Consider the following 21,341-nt stretch of genomic DNA (forward strand, 5'->3'; position numbering starts at 1 on the left):
TAATAGAAAATTGTGTGGAAGAAAAAAGTTTGCTTCAGAAGGCTGTCAAGCAGAATCATTTCAAGGATTTTGATGAGCTTTACGAGGAGTGGACTACGGTGGAGGACACAAACAACAGCCATGATGCACAGAAATCCTACACATTGGCAACAGATGTCCCGTTTTCTTGTGTCAAGCTGCTACTGGACCAGAGACAACATCAGAAGTCTCCTATCTGGGCTACATGGATAAAAGAACCAAAAATCAAGGTCATGGAGTCTGGAAGAAGAGAGTAAGGGTACAGCATCTATATTGTTTGAAGAGCAATGGGAATTTTCCACAGCTTGTAAGGATTCAAGGTGCCAAATCCATATAATCCACTGCTGATCTACTTTGTTCTCTGAAGTCCACAGTCAACTCATGCATCAACCAGGAAATGCTTGAGCACTTTATGCTTCCTTCTATTGAAAAGCTTGGATGACTAAAAGCTATGGAGAGGTCAATTTTATTTGACAACAAAGCTGGCTTAATGACCATGGTATTACTGGGCTTGATTTCTCTGCAAACGCACCTGCCCTGATTGTCACAAAAAGATGAAACACACCAGATGACCTGAGCGCCACTATCAAAGCAAACTGGGCCTCCATTGCATTTCAGCTACTGTATGCCGCAAGACTGATCATCTCCTTTTCACACTGCATGGATGTAATAATTAATGCAAAAGGTGAACAAGTAAAAGTACTATGTGTCTAACACTATGTATGAGTATCTATAAAAAGATATACTGTTAAGGAGCTTCTCATTTCTGTTTAGAATTCTTATTTCATTGTTATTGATGTTATTGGTTTTACATTATAATCTTTCTATGAGCAATAATCAACAGAATTAGAAAAAAGGCAAGCTTGATACTTGATGTGAAATGAATCAATACAAAAGTTTTACTTTTTTAAATGGAAAAAAAAAATACAGATAACTTTTCCCACTGCATTGTTTTTAAAGGTTCCTGTACTTTTGCAGAACCCAAGTGTCAAGGTGTTGCCAAAGAAACAAATTTACATACAGACAAAATGGCTCACCTACTATATTTTTTGTCAAAGATCATACAATTCTGATGGGTTCTTGACAGTCAGATGACCAGTTTAATTCTTTATGTAAAAAGAAGAGAGCTTGAACCATCAGTAATCAGCACTAAATCTGAGTTATAAAATGGATTTTAGTTGTTTGAACCTATTGACTTTAACTACAATGTAATGTCAATATACATACATGTATAGATACTAACCTATTTCAGCAATAAACCTAAAGAAGAAAGAAAGAAACCATCTTTTTCACTCAGTCAAGCTGCTGTCAACATATGCATGTAGCATTGCACAGCTGTAGGTCAGAGAAAAGGGGTTACATCTGTTTTCAAAAGCTCTTTTTTAACCTGCCAGTTTCAGACTCCTCCTCGTTGCGGTTTTGCAGGTCAAAGTTAACCCTTCTCTTGCTGTTCTTTACATTTACATAGGCATGTAGATGTGAAAGGGAGCGATTGCCTCAGGGAAGCACCGGTGGCTCAGGCTTCCAGGGGAATTGAAATTAATGACTGTAATCAGAACCAAACAGCGAGCCATGCAAGGGCAATTAATACGAGCAAAGTGAACAGAGCTGGTGGTTCGTTCAGACAGGCATGGCTGCAGCTGAAGAGATGGAGGATTAAGATGCAACCACAGACAAATCCCACAGCTTTTTCTACACGCAGCAGATGTCCATGGTAGGGAAGGCAGTAGGGGCCTGGCACGGACATTCATCCACCATTCTGGCCACTTGGTCGGCCCGGCCCAATGCAGGCTGACAACCTCCTGGCAGCTCTCAGATAACACCATCTTCACTGTTTAGTTTGAGAGCCAAGGGACGGAACTCACATGGGCCCCTGTGCTGCATACGAAAGGGACTCATTGCAAAGCTTCACAGTGGAGCCACAATGTGTGAAAGAGAGAGATAGAGGGGTAAATAAAGAGATGAAGAGAGAAGCGGGGGTCTGTGTGCAAGCTCCACTCAAGTACATCTCAATGTGAGGGACATTTTTGTAACCCTATATTGTTGCATTCATGTTGCATCCATTTCTGACAGGAACATCCCAGAATGCATGCGGTTCCTATAAAAAATAAGTAAAAAAAAAAAAAACTCTCATTCCAGCTGATCCTCTCAAAAAGGCAGGGCTCTGCGTGTTGTTTTCTTAAATTGACACTAAACAAGACTGTCACCACACAGGATCTCTTCAATCAGGCTTGTCTTTGTTGCTTTGAGCGGCGTCCTCTCTCTTGGCTGTTTCGTGTTTCCAGTGTTTACGTGAGATAATGATGCATGTGTAAAGGAATACACCGGCAGGCACCGAGACACGGGCTGATTTCAGCTGGGGCAGATGCCTTGCCAATCCGAAACAATTTCCGTTAAATCGGAGCAATGATGTCAGCTCAGACAAAGGAAACTGTAAGAAAAAACAGATGCTGTGGTCTAAATCTGTGAAATACGCCTGTAATAAATGTTCATCCCGGCATGAACCAAGTGTCAAGAAGTTGGAACTGTCAAACCAGCATGTCATAACTGCATCAAACATTTGATAAAGAGGAAGATCTTATATCTTTCAGCTGTAGCCAAAAGGTTATTTTCAATAAAATATCCTTCATAAAGAGATGATTGATTTGCATTGAAGCACCAGCATGATTGGTTTTAGATAAAAACCTTACAGCACACCACAGATGGTTATCACCTCCGTGTTCTAAAGAAAGGAGAAAAAACGCAGATAAAGCGTTGGGTTGGGGAGCTTAACACCAAACACTTTTGACCTCGTTTCCTCTTCAGTGGTTTTCACTGCGTACAGGTTTATGAAACACTGCTAGGTTGGAGGGCAAGCTGAACAAAATGACAAAACAACTCTGTCAAAATTTGATTGAATTGTTCTATAACACTTTTTTCCCCCAGGCAGGAGAAATATCACAACCTGTACAGACTGAAAAGCTTCCCTTCCATAAATCCCGCTCTTTGTTGTCCAGATAATGCAGCATCTGGAGAACATTGTGCTAAAGCTTCCTCTCACACCCTCAGCAAAGCAGATAAATTACTGACACTTTGGTAAGTTGTGAAATGAGCACTCTTGTTCTAACGGAAGCCAACAGTTTAACATGTCCCTCTTTAAGAATCCCCATTACTTTAATGGAGGACAATTCAAGCATGAAGAATTTACAGTTTTCCTCACAGACATAGCCGGATGGAAATTGCCTGCTAACATCAGCTCACTAAGATCCCTCTTATAAATTGATGGGTTTCCTCAATAGTGTTAAAAGGGTTTTTTTTTTTTTTGTCTCTATCTCTTTTTTTTTCATGGAAAGGGATCAAATAGGTTGCTGTCTATGATGCAGCTTGTCTGCCCTCTTCTGGCATCATGTTGTCAAAGGGTCAAATCGAGCTGACTCACTGTTGAGAAGACATTATGAAAAATATATAGCCTACTGTAGGGCAGCTAATATTTTTACATATTTTTTACACATAATATTGTTGAAATCAACCAGCAATGAATCTATAATCTTAAAAAATGAAACAAAATGAAACTTAATATCATTGGCTTAATTTACACAGACACACGCAAGGATGGACGGACAGATAGATGAACGGATGGACAGAAGAAAGGATGAACAGATGGATGGACACATTATAAAGATATGTTTATCAAATCTATTTATTTATTACTAATTTTAAAGACAAATTTTTCAATACAGTACTTTTACAGCAATATTAATTCAACAATATAATTTCGATGCATATTTGCATTTAATATATTTTAATACATTTTAATCACTATAACAATCTCAATACTAAGGTTTTTCACTCCATACAATAGTCTGCTTTTAAAAAGTATGGAGCAATTTTCATTTTGGTTCTTTTATTTTAAAAGCCCTGTTTTACTTACATCCTATAAAGGAGTGTTTGAGACAAGTAAGGGTTTATTCACCTGGAAAGTCCTTTGGTCAGTTGTTAATCTAAACCAAAAGTTGTCTTCCTTTTTTTGGTAGGCTTTTGCATTATACCTATTGCAAGGTAATTATAACTTGTAAACATAGTCACCTCTGTAATGCTCATTGCTTGCATTGGAAAGAAAGAACTGAGGACATGACAGAGCACTAAATGATAAATGGTATTGTTATGCAGATAATGAAGCAAGATAATGAGTTAAGAATGATTTCCAAAAAAGATCCAGACTAAGGGAAGAAACAAAACTCAACTCAGTTTAATGTCGTGTCAGGGCTCAGAAATAAGGACCCAGAAGTTGAAGCAGACAGTTTAGCGTGATTGACAAAAGCGTTTATTAAAGTATGTCAGATATGCGACTCAGCAGCTAGAGCGTCAAAGGCTGGAATCTGTGGTTTTAGAGTTCAGTCTGTGCCCAGAAGAACGAGTAGAATTCAGCCGAATGGCTGACAACAGCACGCGGCGAAGAGTGCTGAACTGGGTGACGAGGAGACCCAAGCAGACGAAGGAAAGCAGGAGTTTCAGGAAGATGAAGCCCAAGCTGGTGTCGAAGTGGTTAACAGGAGTCTAGACCAGAAGATCAGAAATCCGAAGAGGTGCTGAGGGGAAATCCAAGTCTAAGTCAGGAGGCAGATCCAGATTCAGTCCAAAAGCAGAAACAGGAACTGGCAGGCTCAAAGGTCTGAGGGCAGAACTGGTCAGGATAAGGCAATCAGAACAACAACAGGTACGCTGGAGAACTCTAATCTGGCACTGATGACTGGGAACAAGCAGCTTAAATAGAGGCAGGACCAGGTGGATAAGCTGAACAGTGATTACAAACTGGGCAGAGCTAGGCAGGTGAATGAAATGAACCATAAAGCCTGTCATCAGTGCTAAGATCAATACATGTTGACCAATTGTGCAGGTGCACATCCCCCCAAATCCACAAATTTAAATCCAAATCCACCCATTCTCTGTAGCTGAAGTTCACCATTAGAAATAATTGCTTTTGTCTTTTTTCCATGATTATAAAAAATTTACTTTGCATTATTTTGTTTGTTTGCCGGTTTTAGCTTTTGTTTTATGAAGTTGCAGAATTTTTTTTGGTTACCCTTTTTGCAAATGTTTCTGTGTTGTGGCCTTGGAATCATTCATCTGCTTGTAACACATTTCGACGTTTGCAGGGCTTTCGTCATTTGCTGCGCATTTGCACCTGTCAGCCACGATATACCTGTGCTCTTACAGAGCCTGCATATGACAAGACTAAGAAAGTTTAGCATGTGGTTTTACTCGACCTTTCAGACTTCTTTGGAGTCAGTGACTACGATGATAAAAAATGCAGCCTAAAATCAAATCTGAGCCGAGGTTAAATGACATAACTCAAGCTGTCAGGTGTGCAGTAGAGTTGAGCAAACGTGAAAAAAGAATAAACTGAGAAAAACCCTACAGTATGCTTGTCACAGAAGTCCTTTATTGGTTTGGATTGATGAAGGAAACTGTCAGTTATTTTGATCCACAAAGCTCAAGTAGTCTTAGACACCATGCTATTAAAAAATCTATCACATATAGCTGAGTCGTGACACGTTTTTAACTGATGACTTGTAAGGAGCCCTGTAGGGGTGTACTAGTGTTTACAAAAACATAAGTAATCAATAATCAGTGCTCTTTGTTTATTCTGCTACAGAGTTGCTATCGGGCAAGGGCCTGAATGTTGATCCCTGTAACCATTTCTCTGCCTTATTCTGAACGATGTGTCACTGTCCAGTGTCTCTGAAGGGTCATACCTTCAGAGGTGTTTTCTTTTATCACTGTGTGATAAAACATAAAGAGGCGCCTGACCACAGATAGAGTGTGGTCCCTTAAACAAAATGTGCTTCTTGCTCACAGCTCAGAATTGAAATGCCACTTTTTGGCTAGGAGCGGCTCTGAAGACAACATTGACAGCAAGCCAGAAAACAGAAAGGTGAGAAGCATCCTTTGAAATGGTGGTTTCTTTAACATTTGAGAGGACTACTGCCATCAATGTCAGGCAACAATAGCTGGGTTTTAATACAAATGTGTGCAAAACTTTTTAGATATTCTGCAAAATTCAAAAATGCTCACTTTAACAATTGTGGTATTTCCATTAAATTAGGAATGCAATTAAAATTGCATGTGAATATGATTGTTCACATAGTTACTGTGAACGCATGATAGCAGTAGGGGATCTAAACACATGAAATACACTGCCTGGCCAAAAAGAAAGTCGCCACCAAAAAAAAAAGGTCACTCACTCTAATACCCTGTTGGACCGCCTTGGAATATGCCCTAACCCTAGTCCTGCAGCTAACCCTTTCAGCTACAGCTTTAGTGGGTGTTATCCTCCTCTAACTGCTTCCAATCTTCTTCTTTGTCTTTTTACAAAACCCTAAGGTCCAGTTGCAGTTCACTTGACCCTTGTGATGCAACAAAAAGGTGTTTCCATTGAAGTTTTTGTAGGCCTATCAATACATTCAAAAATCACCTAATTGAAGCCTAAAAACCTTTTATCGTTTGAAAAAGTTTGTTGCCATTTGGGACACAGCACTGGACTGGTTGAGATGACAGCACCTGGTAATCAATCCAAGAGGACAGCAACTCACCAACAGGTAATCTAAATTCGTCCTGAGGTTAAACAAACCTCCCCTGTAGGAGCAGCAACATCCATTCCTCTGAATATATTGATAGGATTTTGTAACATGGAGGACTTTGGATTTTTTTTTTTTTTAATAAATGGCTAAATGTTGTCAGTGGGGATCATTCAGAGGGTGAAGTGCAAGTAATTCTTTTTCTAAAACCAAAAAGGAGTCTTGAAAAATGTAAAACATTCACAAAGGCCTGCAATCAATCTGTACAGAAAAAAGTTTCTGGTCAGTATTAAGTTAACAAACAAATCATCCATTTGTTTGTGATCATTAAATTGTTCTATTATGTTTAATTTGGTAAAATTTTGCTTTGCTTAATCAATTATAAGCACAAATAATAAACTGCATCCAAGGTCATGGGCTTGCATGGGCTACAATATTCTTACACAGCCTGATTACCTGAAAATGTGCTTCAGCTTTTCACCTTTTAACTTATTCACTATATCATTTTATACTATATTACTTACCTGCCTTTGTTACTGCAAAAGGAAATCATATATAGTCTCACTTTGTGTGTCAGTATTCTATTTCTGTCTGTGGAATGCGTTGGCATTAACATTGATTTGTCCATTGCTGCTTTGAAATAACTTCACTGACCTGTGATAGAAAATTATTTTACCTGTCATGTTTGCATTAAGGATTAATGGCTCAGCAAAATACCGCATTAAATGCCTCAGGCTGCAATTTGCTTCTCTGCTATATGTCTAATAGAGCTAATACTATCCTGCACTTGTTGCATCAGAGCTTTGTTTACACTGGCTTGTATATCTTTTGGCGGAGCAATCATTCACCGCTCAAGGTGTCTGCAAAGAGCAAAAGTTCAAATTTGCTAACCCCAGCATGTCAGGTTGCGTGGAAGTTAATTGAGGATCCAAATGCAGAGATGGGGAGGCAGAGATAACTTTTGCTGATTTAATGAATGACCAAATGGTAATAGAAGCATAAATCCCAAAAATAAACAGGAAACCAACAAAACAAGAGACACTGGGGAAAAACATATAGTAGGAGTAGGTAATGAAGAGAAACCAGCACTGTTGAACTGTAGAGGAGGATTATATATGGGAGACAGAACCAGGAGTGGAGTAATCAGTTAATTGGGAGCAGATGTGGACAGAAGCAACTAGAAAGGAGCCAAGGGGAGAGGAGACAAGGGCGCAAGAGAGGGTACGTTCACACTGTAGGTCTTGATGCTCAATTTTTTTATGAAATCCAATTTTTTTTTTGCGTTGCTGTTCACATTTCCAAATATATGCAACTTGTGTACCATAAAAAAACAATCTTTTCAAGATGGTTAAACATAAATACTGCTCTCCGCATCATTGTCCGCCATGATTGTCGTTTTTCTAGCCGCTTCTGTGTAACAAGATCCAGAATAGTGATCTTTGTCGGGTATTAATGGCGTTCAGATCGGATGAATGTGACCTGGCCGTTCAGACACAGGTCACATTTGAAAAGATCAGATTTGTATCAGATTCAGGACCACATAGCCAAGTGGCCTGGGTCTCATTGGAAAAAATCGGATCTGTGTTCTTCAGACTGAAATGAAAAGATCAGATACAGGTCGCCTATGGGCCAAAAATCGGATTTGGGTCACTTCAGGCTGCAGTGTGAACTTAGCCAGAGAGTAACACAAAAACACAACACTGCCAGAAAATAACTACAAAGACACAAAATTACAGTAAAGCTAAAAACGTAAAAAGAAACCTAAACAAAGAGCAGAACCCTAGCATAGCATCCACTGCTTAGATGCCCATCTGCTTCAGCTGCAATCCTCTGCGAGACCTTTTGATGCGCCTTGATGTGTTGCAACCATAGACTTTGCAAGTAAACCATTTGCTTCTGCTGCTCACATTATGTTCGGTGTGAACGTAGCAGGAAAGTGTACCTGAAGGGTCCTGCTCTGACTGCTGTCCACAGCCTCACTGACAGCCGGAGCTCCTGCTGGATTATTNTAAATAGGGAGAGCTTAATCAGCAGAGCTGATGGGGGTCAGGTGTGAGTGCTGAACAGCAGCTCCCAGGGAAGGATCCATATCGCCCTCTGGAGGGCAAAACCCCTGGATCCAAACAGAAACAGAAGCCCACAGAATGGGATCCACACCGCCCTCTGGAGGGCAAACCTTGGATCCCAACACAGGAGTGGAGTAATCAGTTAATTGGCAGCAGATGTGGACAGAAGCAACTAGAAAGGAGCCAAGGGGAGAGGAGACAAGGGCGCAAGAGAGGGTACGTTCACACTGTAGACCTGGATGCTCAATTCAAATTTTTTTATGAAATCCAACTTTTTTGCATTGCTGTTCACATTTACAAATATATGCGACTTGTATGTGATCTCCTGTGTGAACTGCAGTCATACAACGCAAGTGTCCCGCATGCGCAGTAGAGGATGCAATGACGTCACAGGCCAGAGTGCTCTGTGTTTACGGAAGTAAACAAGGATGGTAGTGCTGGTGCGCATCTAGCCATCTTTCCCAACCATAAAAACACAATCTTTTCAAGATGGTTAAACATAAATCCTGCTCTCCGCATCATTGTTCGCCATGATTGTCGTTTTTCTAGCCGCTTCTGTGTAACAAGACCCAGAATAGTGACCTTTGAGGGGTATTAATGGCGTTCAGATCGGATGAATGTGACCTGGCCGTTCAGACACAGGTCACATTTGAAAAGATCAGATCTGTGTTCTCTAGACTGAAATGAAAAGATCAGATACAGGTCGCCTATGGGCCAAAAATCGGATTTGGGTCACTTCAGGCTGCAGTGTGAACTTAGCCAGAGAGTAACACAAAAACACAACACTGCCAGAAAATAACTACAAAGACACAAAATTACAGTAAAGCTAAAAACGTAAAAAGAAACCTAAACAAAGAGCAGAACCCTAGCATAGCATCCACTGCTTAGATGCCCATCTGCTTCAGCTGCAATCCTCTGCGAGACCTTTTGATGCGCCTTGATGTGTTGCAACCATAGACTTTGCAAGTAAACCATTTGCTTCTGCTGCTCATATTATGTTCGGTGTGAACGTAGCAGGAAAGTGTACCTGAAGGGTCCTGCTCTGACTGCTGTCCACAGCCTCACTGACAGCCGGAGCTCCTGCTGGATTATTACGTCTCATCTTTCTGACTTTCTTTATTTTGCCTTTGAGAAAAAAAAAATATCCAAAAGCAACCCAGAATTTCACATCAATATAAATTCCTTAGCTGACTCTTTACATGCCCTGGCAATTCGCATCTGTATGTCCTAAATACTGACAGGATTTTATCTGGTTAAACAATTGTTAACTAGAATTATAAATTACAAGGATTTGAATAGTCGTATAATACTTGAGGGAATTTGTGCAGTACAGGAATTCATGGACTTTGTAGCATTAAATAAAGGTTTTTCTCCAGACCCTGTTCTTAAACTATTTTATAAATTAATAATTATCCTTTGTAAAAACTTATTTTGTAAGATTAACCTAATTTTTATTGGATGAAACAAATTATTTTGATGGATTTACATTTTTTTCTAAATGCCAACAGGCCATAACAAAAATTAGCTTAAATGCAAAAAACTAATGAGTCTATTTTAAATCTAAGGGGTAGAAAGTGGAGAAAATTGCAAAAAAAAATGTAAGGAGCAGAAGTAAAAAGTTGTCTAAAAAATAATTACTCCAGTAAAGTATAGAGAGACAAAATTTCTACTTAAGTACGTTAACAAAGTATTTGTACTTTGTTACACACCTCTGCAATAGGAGACAGAGCAGACTGTATTTCTTGAGGAAGCTTTGTTCCTTATGTGTTTTTAGCAAAATGCTGCATATCATTTCTAAGTCTGTTGTTGAGAGTGTAATATCTAGCATCTGTTGGGCTAACAGCTTTAGAGCAACCATTAAAGAAGCTCAACATGCTCATAATGAAGACCTTCTCTTCTGTGGACTCCTCTAAAGCCTGTGGAGATGAGTTCAAGAAGATGAATTCTTCATAGAACTGAGAACATCACAGAAAACCCTGAGCATCTTCTTCATCTGTAACACAACAACAGAGTGTCTGCAGTAAGAGGCTTCTTAAGACCAGCTCTAAGAGAAACCACAGCAGGAAATATTTTCTGCCAACATCAGCATTTACAACAGCTCTTTAAAGGAAGCCTTCCATGAAATACAACAATATTCAATTTCCCTTTCAGACCAATTAAGGTTTTTTTTTCCAAAACACTGTTTACATTTGATCACTGCAGCTCTTTAAGAAACGGAAATGTCATGAGAGCTGTACAAAACGAAATTGTGTTTTGTATACACACTCTATATATATATAAAAAATGACAATAAAGGTTGTCTATGTCTAAGTTTTTTAATTAAACTGAACTGGTATATTAAGCTCTTCTTTGAAACAAGTATCTACCTCTGGTCCTCTTTGGAGTCGCAGGTCAGATTTCATCACCTTTACTTATCTCTCAATTTACTTGGCTCTATACTAAGTAAACATGCAGGTTATGCAGTATGGCTGTGGGTGGGATGAGAGTAGCTGTTATAGAGACCCTGGCATCTGATTGGCTGGTTCACATTGAGCAAGACAACTTTTTTGTAATGACTCTAATATGAATGGAAATGTGTAATGTGTTGAAATGTATCCCCAGCATTCTGAACAGGGATTTTTCCTAACATATATTATAGCATTGTCTTTTAATTTGCAAACTAGGTCCCTGGCCAAAGGCTGATACTGTTCAGGGGGTCTTGATATGAAATGTTTGTGAACCCCTTGTGTTAGATTATAATCACAAAGCAATAATATGTCTGTTTTACTATGTATATCTTTTTTTGTATTTTAGATACATTTGCACCAGTTTCCTATAAACTGACAACTTTAGCACAAATTATTTAATTAGTATTTAAACCTGGTTGCAGCAATACTATTTCTAAGATGAAATGAGGGGTGCAGCTCTCACATATAATATGTATACCACATTTACACCACACTGGTACTTAAATATCAAAGTAAACAACCACTGATTTTATTAATTTATATCATGCCACTCTACTGAAAACATCTGTACTCAATGATAAACATTTATTTAATGTGGGATACTAGAAGCAAATTATAATTGACAGCCTGGTCTACTTTCCTATTTATTTAGATTATAATTTCCTGTTCACTTAGTGGTGTTCACAGCCTGATGAAATTACATTACCAGATGGTAATTCGGTCCAAAATTAAAAGAAAAAAAGAAGGTTGTGACTGTAGAAAATATAAAACACTCGACAAAGACAAAACTATAATTTTTGTCTTCACATCCTTAATCCCAATTCACACAATATTCAAACTAACATAAAAGAAGTTGATGTACCCCAACATGTGCACTGCAGTGTTGTTTTCGTCAACGATGGCGAAATCATTTCGTTGACTCCTTTCGTTGACTCATTGTTGTTCGTTGGCTCCTTTTTTCATGACGATAACGAGAACTGACAGCTAACAATTGGTCATGGGTGTGAGTTTTCACCGATGAGACTAAATAAAAATGGTAGCGGGTCTGTCTGACGTTTAAAATGCATCATTGTGCTGTAATCTGCTTAGCAGTATCTACGTCCTGTAAGGTCCTGCACACCTGCTGCGTTGCACATTCTGCATGACCACAGATGGACCATGGCGGCAGAGGCAGGGGTGAAATAGAAATATGATAGATGTAGAAACATATAGTTACCAGACTATGAGTGCGAACTGTTTAGTCTGATCACTACTGGGATATATTTGAGCTCTAACATACATAAGCCAGTCTAAAATCAAAGTGAAAAAGTAGAAAGACGGAAAATATGGATTTTAAAATTAAACCCACCCTTTTCCATGGTTCAACACCCATAGGAAATTTCAAAGGGACATGAGTGTAAGTTTTTCGCGTGTTTCTTTATGAGAAACACACTTGAATATTATAGGGACGGAAAGGAAGAAAAAGTCCTCTGAAGACAAAACCATGACCAGACGCCACTGCCGCAGTATTTTCGAACCCGTGCGTCAGCGCCGTGCCCATGCTCCAAACCGCTTATTAAAACGCAGAGGAGCCAAGTGCCATGAAGACAGAATGCAAGCAGCATGTTATTCTTTCGAAGAGGTGAACAGGCTTAGATCAATGGCGGCAGCGGTTTCCTCTCACCACAACTATGATGCTGTAAAGCGCAAGGAGGCATGTGGCTCCAACCCACACAGTCACAGAAATTAACTATTCCAGGGGCCTTTGAATGAGGCTGCCAAGAATAATTTCCCACATGTAGCAGTTCCCACAAAAGCCACAAAAGCATACTGGCACACTTTAGTCTCCTCTACACCCTGCATGCCCTCCCTGGGATGACTCAATAGAATCAATAAAACTTCAGCTCTGCTGCATCATTAAGAGGTCATGATTAAGTTTAGAAAGCAAGGATGAGTTTTTTCCTTTGGCACGTTAATGGTGCATGTATGTTGTTTCACAAAAGGATTAAAAGTATGTGGTCACACTTCATACTATGACTTCAATCATTTCTGCACCAGTAGCTCACAATGAGGGATAAGAGAGAAGAAGCACTTTGAATACAATACAAATGTTGTTCTTTACAACATTCACTGTATATCTGCTGATCGTGTTTGGTGCAAAATCCCAACAGCCTCCAGTCTGGGCCCCTGAGCAAGACCCTTAACCCCTAAATTGCTCCCTAGGCCCCACAAAGTGACTGGCCACTGCTCCCCAAAGGGATGGGTTAAGATGTAGAAGTGAATTTCTCCATTGTAAGATTAATGATGTTTAATTATTATAAAAGGAAATAAATCAGATTCAAAAAGACTAAGTAAACACTATCAGGATGAAAGATGTATTTTTCTTAATGTGAAGATGAATATAGAGTTGGTGAGAAGATGACAGGAGCTAAATAGAGGACAATCCTATGTTACAGGCTTCTAAGTGAGTTAAAACAAGGGTTCAGATTGATGTTCCAGTAGAACGTTACTAAACATACAGCCAGCATTACAATTCATTGGTTAAGATCAAAGCATATGAATGTCATAAAATACCACAGTCAAAGCGCAGGACTAAATCCAATTAGGGATCCAATGTTCAATATGCTTTTCATCCAATCTCACTAAGCTTGATCTATTACACATTGGAAAACCTTTGATTCAAAGAGGTGCAAAGTAGCTGCTAGAAACTTACCTCAAACAATCTAAAGCATTAACAGAAACCACTGGTGGTTTTCAGAGTGCACCAACTCACAGTGATAAATACTAATGTAGGATAAACTTTCCAGAGTTTTTGTTGAAAAAATAAAACCTATTTTAACTTCATTTTTGTAATTATGCTCTATTTATTGCATGATGTGATATAAAATCCCTATGAGATTTATTGAATTTTCTATTTGTAATATAGAAACATGAAAAAAAATAAACTTTGAAGAGTTTGAAAGTTTTACAAGATGTTTTAAATGTATGGTGCAAAAAAAAAGAGGCTTCAGGGGAAACTTTTTCATTTCCAAGACTAATTATTTTACATTAAATGAATAACTGGCTGTTACTCTGCTGTTATTTCAGTAAAGTATGTGTTAAAATCGACGATGGGTTGGAACATCCTCTGCTTCCTCCTACATGTACAGTATGGACCATTTACAGTACACTAGATTAAAGTGTGATCTCTCCTGAACCTTATGTGTTGACATCAGGAGCAACCAATGTAAACACATTTGCATATTGGGATCCAAGTTACCAGTAACCTCTGTTTCAAGATGAAATTGTAAAAGATGTAAATGGATCAGCATCTTAACCCTTTCATTGGTCAGTGATGACTCACCAGGGACGACTGAGGAATAGCAGCTACAGTACAATCTAAAGATTGATTTTTCATCTAGGATTATTGTGGCTCTCTGCTGCAAATAGTTCTACACAACAGAAAAGAATAATATATATATATATATATATATATATATATATATATATATATATATATATATATATGATAATAAAATGTAAAGTGTTTAAAAGGATTAACTGCATGGGTTTTTAATGTATGTTTAACAATCATGATAACCTATCCTTATATAGACCTACATTAGAGACTTCTGACCTTATACCCCTTCATGGAGGCTATGGTCTCAGAACGTGAACCTGCACATGGTCCCTCGTACTCGCTACAGGACCAGGGGGGATCGTTTTAGGCGGTCTCACCGGAGTAATTTTGTCATTTATAATTTTTTGCCAAAAAGGGCAAAACATTTTTTTATTTTGTGTATATTGCTGAGTAAAAAAATCGATTTTGAATCGATTCCTTTACATTTTTGCAAAATCGATGTCTAGGGAATGAGATCCATTAGTTTTATAGTGACGTGCGTGACATTCACATTCAAATGAGCAGGAAAGATGCACTCAAAATACTTCAAAGCCAGAGAGCTGCAAATGCAGCTAATAGGTTGATTGAAGACATTAACAAATGGAGGCTGACCAGCAAACACCCTGTAGTTGTTACAGACAACGCTGCAAATATGGTTTGTGCAGTGAAGTTAATGCAGCTCATGCATGTCTGCTGTGTCCCCGCTGTGTCACGTCTGCTTGCTCGAGTGAGGTTTCACTTTTCACAAACAAGTTTACACATTTGAGACAGTTGTGTTCACATCTCAAGTTTAAACTCTCCGATTTACAAGTTTGCACTTTGTGTTTAATATGACAGGAAAATTTAAATACATAAGTGTTTTGAAACACAGTTGAACCACTTTCATTATTGTAAAAACAGATCGAATCGAAATTAATCGACTTAGAACTGTATGAATCAAAATCGGATCGATTCAGGACTTTGGCGAAAATACCCTGCCCTATTTGTGAAGCACTTTGTGACCTCCATGTCTGTAAAAGGTGCTATATAAATAAACATTACTTATCGAAAGAAAGCAACACAATCTTTAAGTAGATCAAATTTGGTTTAATCTGGCATCATGTTATCATCAGGGAAAAACTAGTCATTCCTTTTTTAATGACCTTGTAGATGCAGTATAAATGTACACAACTCAGCTCTTTCCATATATTACATATTTACAAATATAAATCCAAGCCCAAATCGACAGTATAATTTACATAAGGCACAAACTGTTAAAGAACAACATAATTTGCTGCAACATAAAGTTTATTCGGTAAAATCTCCCAGTAAAAGAGCAACAGAACAGCTGCAATGGTAAAAATACTTTAAAGGAATTTATAACTTTGCCATGCATCATGTTGAACTAAAAAAGAAAATAAATAGCCTAAAACACTGTTCTCCTACCAACCTCCACTAAGGATCTGATCGGAGTTATATCTGTAGAGGTTTTAGGCAAGTCAGATAACTGTATATTAGGTGAAGCATGTCTGATCAGTTAAACCATCCTTGGGTAAAATAGTGTAAAATATAAAAGCTTTATCCTGGCTGCCATCAGCTGCAAAGAAGCTGCAGTTCACTGGAGTTGTAGTTCAAAGCAGGTGCTGCTAAATCTGTCCCTCCGATGGCATCCTGTCCTCTGATCTTCAGATTGACAAACTTTATCTTCCAACTGTTTTCATTCAGGGGTGAACGGATAAGGCCGAATATTTGCTCAAAGATCCCAAGACAGGTCTGTTCTCTGTGGATGGTCCCGGCCACACCCACCAGCACCAAGCCATGGGGCGAGGCCAGGGCTCTTAGGCCATTGAGATCCAGGTTGGGACTGAAGAGGAGGCGCTCAGCGCTGGTCAGGGCCAGGAGACGGAGGCTGACCAGTTCAGCCCCCAGGAACTCCTCCATCTGCTCAGTCGTAGCTCTTAAAAACACAAAACACATTGGAAATTAATTTCCCTTTAACCACAAATAATTTTCCCTCCATTGGTTTAATAATCATACCTGGAGAGAAGGCGTAATTTCACATCTGGCCAGAAATGCTGTGGCCCCCATTCTTGAGGCTGTTGGCTCAGCGAAGGGTTCTGACTGTTCAGGATCTGAAAGAACCACTGACAGAACTGCTGTCCCAGGGTGAGTGGATCAAAGCCAACCTTGCTGTTTATGTCATTGGAATCCGATGTTTCGGGCTGATGCTGCTTGGTTTCATCCACCTTTAATGAGTAACAGAGCTGTGTCACACATTGCGCTTGACTCAACTTTCAGCTGAGAAATATTTTTGTAAGAATATAAACAATAAATCTAAAAAAAACCAGTTGATTTAATGCAACTGTGGCGATTTTTCTAAAGAAAAAATAAGCGTCTCATCTTGTTAGAGTTAAAATTATTTTGCCATAAAACTGTATTATAAAAATCACAGTAATTCAAAGATCTTAATTGGCACTTAAAGCCCTGTTCTTTCTAATGACAGGTTTCACCTTAGTGTTTTTCATTGGTATTCATTACCTTATTTCACACATTGACACACAACCACAGAGTTACGTTTATTTAAATCAGATTTTATGGAGTAGAAAAAGAAGAAGTGGCAGATATGGTAGAATGAAATAAAACAGAGTACAGTAAAATACGTTATTATGTAATTAAATGTATCATTAAAATATGAAGTAGAGAATTGAATGATAAAATGTCTCATTAAATAATTAACTAAAAATAATGACATTCAATTTGCAATTAAGCAACTTTTTAGTACCTAAAAGGGCATATCATGTCATAAATTAAAGGCTTTTTAAGGGTACAATGTTCCTAAAAATGCTAAATAAATAGGAGTAAATGTATAACGCTTCCCTAAAGTAAATGTATATGAAAGTACATTCATATAGCAGCAAGCGGCCTTTTAAAAGAGGGGCTCTGACATAAAACAAACGAACGAACGAACGAACGAACGAACGAACGAACGAACGTCAAAGATAATCAGTTCCCAGAGGAAGAACTGCTGAGTTCCTATAGATGACAGTTCATGCTGAAAGATCTTCAGTTCTAACAAAACTGACTGGTGTGACATCATAGCTCCTGCATGATGAATAACATAGATGTTTGGGGCCTGTTCCCAATGCAGGCAAATGTGTCCTAAGTCTGAATTATCTGGTGTCACAGAATCAGTTCATGCTGTTTGGGGCACATGGAAAAGTTCAACTTATGCCTGTATGGGACTTGTTCCTAAAATAAAAAAAAAAGGGGTATTGTGACTATAGTTATCAGTTCCCATGGGAGAGACTAGGATGACATCCTAGACAGGGGGTCCGTGACCTCTAGGGGTCCACGAAGGTACTGCATGGGGGTTGCAAAAGATTTGGTTGATTAGACTTTTTTTTTTTTTTTTTTTTTTTATTCCCCTTGCATTTTTTTCCACTAATTGAAATGTCTTTAAATCCACATAAACACGAATTCAAAACACTGCAGTAAACAGATAAATGGAGGCAGAAGATGTCTTTCAGTCATCAATGCACACATTCAGCGACACACAGGAGCTCTTTCAAGCTGGGTACCATTTTATTCACAACACCTGTCCCATCCACCAGGAATCAGAGTCAAAAATACTTTAATAATCTCAGGGCGAAATTACTTTTGTTACATTAATCCATCTGTAATACAGTGACAATAGGACCAATTTAATATAACACAATCTCATACAATTTATACAATTAGGGGTCCTTGGCCTGGAAAACTTTGAAGACCCCTGGTGTATAGCACATGTCAAACTCAAGGCCAATGGGCCAAATCAAACACATCATGGCAATTTATCCATCCCTCAGCAGTAAAGGAAAATGTTGAATTTAAAAAAAAAATTAATGGCTGCAACTGTCTTTTATAAAGGGGACATTGTGTAAAAGTTTATCTTTTTTACTTCCTGAAATCAAGTTTACATATCTGTAGTTATTGGTGTGTTATTACCTTCACTAATAATCACACACATTTTCATAAATGAAGAATTTTATATTAGTTTACCCATAAGGCTGGTCAACCGTTTATGAAGCGCCATGACAGTCTGCCATCATTGATGTACAGATGCCGGTGAGGGACAAAATAGTTCTAACAGGCGGAATAACAACGTGTTTCCCCTTGATGATAGTTCAGTGTGATTGAGAGGCAGCAGTGAAAATCATTCGGAGATGCTAACCCAACAAAATGCAGGAAACTGGAGACATTTAAATACAAGATTAAACACCAGGTAATGCAGGAGCTAATGAAGGACAAAGGTTTTAAAAGAGATGCCCACATTCTTATCTTCACAGAGTACATGTCAGACTAAATAATAGTACTTCAGCGATGGTTTCAAGCTGTTGCTTTATTGTATGTCTCGTACCATGTCTTTCGGTTGTGCTGTTCTTTTTGCATCTCGTTGCAGGTGATGAAGCAAACTGAAAATGTTTTGTCATTGTCTCCTTTCTATCTCCTCTTTCTTTCATCTTTTCTCTTTTTTTTCTTTTTCTTCTTCTGTTTTTCCTCTTCTGTTCTATTTACATTGCAGTGTCCATATAAACTGTAAAACTCCCTGCATAATTATAATAAAGCAATTTATATGCATAAAAAAAGTGGAGCAATATGGCAATAGTTCTACTGCTCCACTTGTGAAAGTAAAATCTGTTGGGCTCTTTTTGGCATCAAGACAATTATTCTTATTGCCACATTGCCAGAGAGGACGCTGTTAAAAAAAATAAATAAAAAATAAAAATAATAAAAGAGATGCTGAAGTTACCATGATTGTGCTGCCTAAATTAGCATAAAGCTAACTTTTTCCCCATACAGTTTTATTGGCCAGTGTTATTGTTTACCATAGAAAGCATAACAGTAGATCCTGCTAATGTATAATAATCATGTTGGTACAGAATCTTAGGTTTATGTGGATTTAATAGCTTTCAAAGCTTACACAACTTTGAAAACTGGCTTTTTCCCCACAGTAAATGCCAACTTCAGAAGACATGCTTACATCTGTGTTGTTGAGGTTTTTTAAACATGGTGGAACCCTGTTACTGCATTACATGTTCATTTGAGTGAAATACCCCAATTTCACTCGTAGATAACAGTAATTCCTATACAATATCCCTTTAAATAATTGTTTAGGCCAAAGTGGCCAGATAAAAAAAATGAATTTGACATTCCTGGCTTAGAGCTATAATTGAATAGATTGGTTAAATGCTTAGTATGGACCAAAGATAAGACCTAAAGCAAGATTTCAAGCAAATGTTAACCGACATTCTCCATCTAGTCTGACTTGGCTTATGCTTTGAATTGAAGCTTGGCATAAATTCTGCCCATGGATGTGCATCTGTACTTTTATCAGCTGGTGGTGCCTTCATGGTATGAAGTCAGCAAAGAAAGATGCTAGATATCTAAAATAAAGGATTTTCTATAGCAGAAATTTTTAAAACTGCATTACTCTGAGAGGGTTTATGGATGTAGTTGAATTAGTTTTTAATTTCCCATTCCTAATGGATTAATTTTTACTTCTGTAAGCCAGTAAAATATGGAGTCTTCTTTCAGCCAGCTGATTAGTAGCTTAGCAGGTAGAGAAAAGGAATTCAATGATTTGATTGAGTCCCTCCAGTTCTTTCTCTGGCATCTTACTGAATGGCTATAAAGTTTTGCATGATGCCACATACTTTCAGTTATTAGTAACATATTTCACAGGCCTGAAATTGATGGACACTTGATTAAAAACACAATTAAATAATGCTGAAACTGCTTGTAGAGGAGACAAATGTATACTTTTGAATCCTTCTGCAGATCAGTTTGAAAGCTGAAAACAACCAGATTTGAATTCACTTCAAAAAGCTTTTAATGAAGTTTATTTCTACCAATTATTGCTTATGCAAAAATAGCTCAGTCATGTTGAAAAGCAAATTCGGTTAAAAAGTTGCATCATGTTATTAACCATGTGTTTTTTTCATTAGCGTGTAACCATGGTAACAGGTTAGCATCACATTTTTATTAACTAAAGAGACCAAGACAAGAGGATTCTACCAAAAATTAACCAAATATTTAACTGATTTGCTTGTAATCAATAGATGATCAAAAAGACTTCCTCTTTATATTCGTCATCTTTATATCTATGAATTCCTAAGTATTTTTTAACAGGTATACCATATAGAGACATTTCTGTGCCTACCGTGACTGATGACCACAGCTCCAGCGTCCTCCTCACCAACTGGTGCTTCTCGCTGGATGGAGGCATCATCACTCCTTCTTTGGCTAAATATCTAAAGATGAGGTCACGGTGAACCTTCCGCCTTCTAAGGAGCTCTTCTGCATTTTTGGAGAAGCTTAGGATCGTCTCCATAGCCTCTGTATAAGATATATACACAATATACAAGCAAAGTCGTTGCTCTAATGAATAAAATGACAATTGAAATTATTTTTTCCATTTTCAAAGTCGTCGTTAGCTCGAATATTTTGGAAAAGTTATACAATAAATGCCATTTTTTTCTGCATTTATATTGAGATTTTTAACAGATTTTTCGTCATCGAACAGGACGAGGCTTCCTTTCCTTACCTGTCATGTTTTCCACAACTATCATCTTATTAGTGACCGTGTCGCTGAGTGACAGTAAGTCAGCTTCTGTCATTGAGCTCAGTATCATTTTAAAGCCAACCCGCTCAGTTTCTGAAAGTCCTGACATTTTCTCTGAACTAATATTTAGGGCTTTTCGCCCATTTATGTCCTACTGGGATATTTGTCCGTACAGAAACACGTATGGACCAACAGTGTTCCTAGTAATACACATTTTCCTAGGGTGCTGTGTCGATTCTTATCCACCAGGTGTCCTCATTACCCAAGAAGTTATTTTACTTCATAGTGAATATTTTTCTTTCCTTATTTTTTTTT

General features: G+C 38.1%; 1 protein-coding gene across 1 annotated transcript; it reads right to left on the bottom strand.

Moving 5' to 3' along the window:
• Window positions 1-15,532: 15,532 nt before the first annotated feature.
• Window positions 15,533-21,185, bottom strand: LOC107090443 (chromosome unknown open reading frame, human C3orf38). Its single transcript, XM_015383822.1, has 4 exons — window positions 21,009-21,185; window positions 20,625-20,800; window positions 16,463-16,671; window positions 15,533-16,382 (listed from the first exon to the last, which is right to left on the bottom strand). The coding sequence occupies exons 1-4, from the start codon at window positions 21,133-21,135 to the stop codon at window positions 16,019-16,021; spliced, it is 876 nt and encodes a 291-aa protein (XP_015239308.1). The 5' UTR covers window positions 21,136-21,185; the 3' UTR covers window positions 15,533-16,018.
• Window positions 21,186-21,341: the final 156 nt, after the last annotated feature.

The sequence above is a fragment of the Cyprinodon variegatus genome, unplaced genomic scaffold (genome assembly GCF_000732505.1).
Source record: "Cyprinodon variegatus isolate N-32 unplaced genomic scaffold, C_variegatus-1.0 Scaffold295, whole genome shotgun sequence".
Taxonomy (NCBI): Eukaryota; Metazoa; Chordata; class Actinopteri; order Cyprinodontiformes; family Cyprinodontidae; genus Cyprinodon; species Cyprinodon variegatus.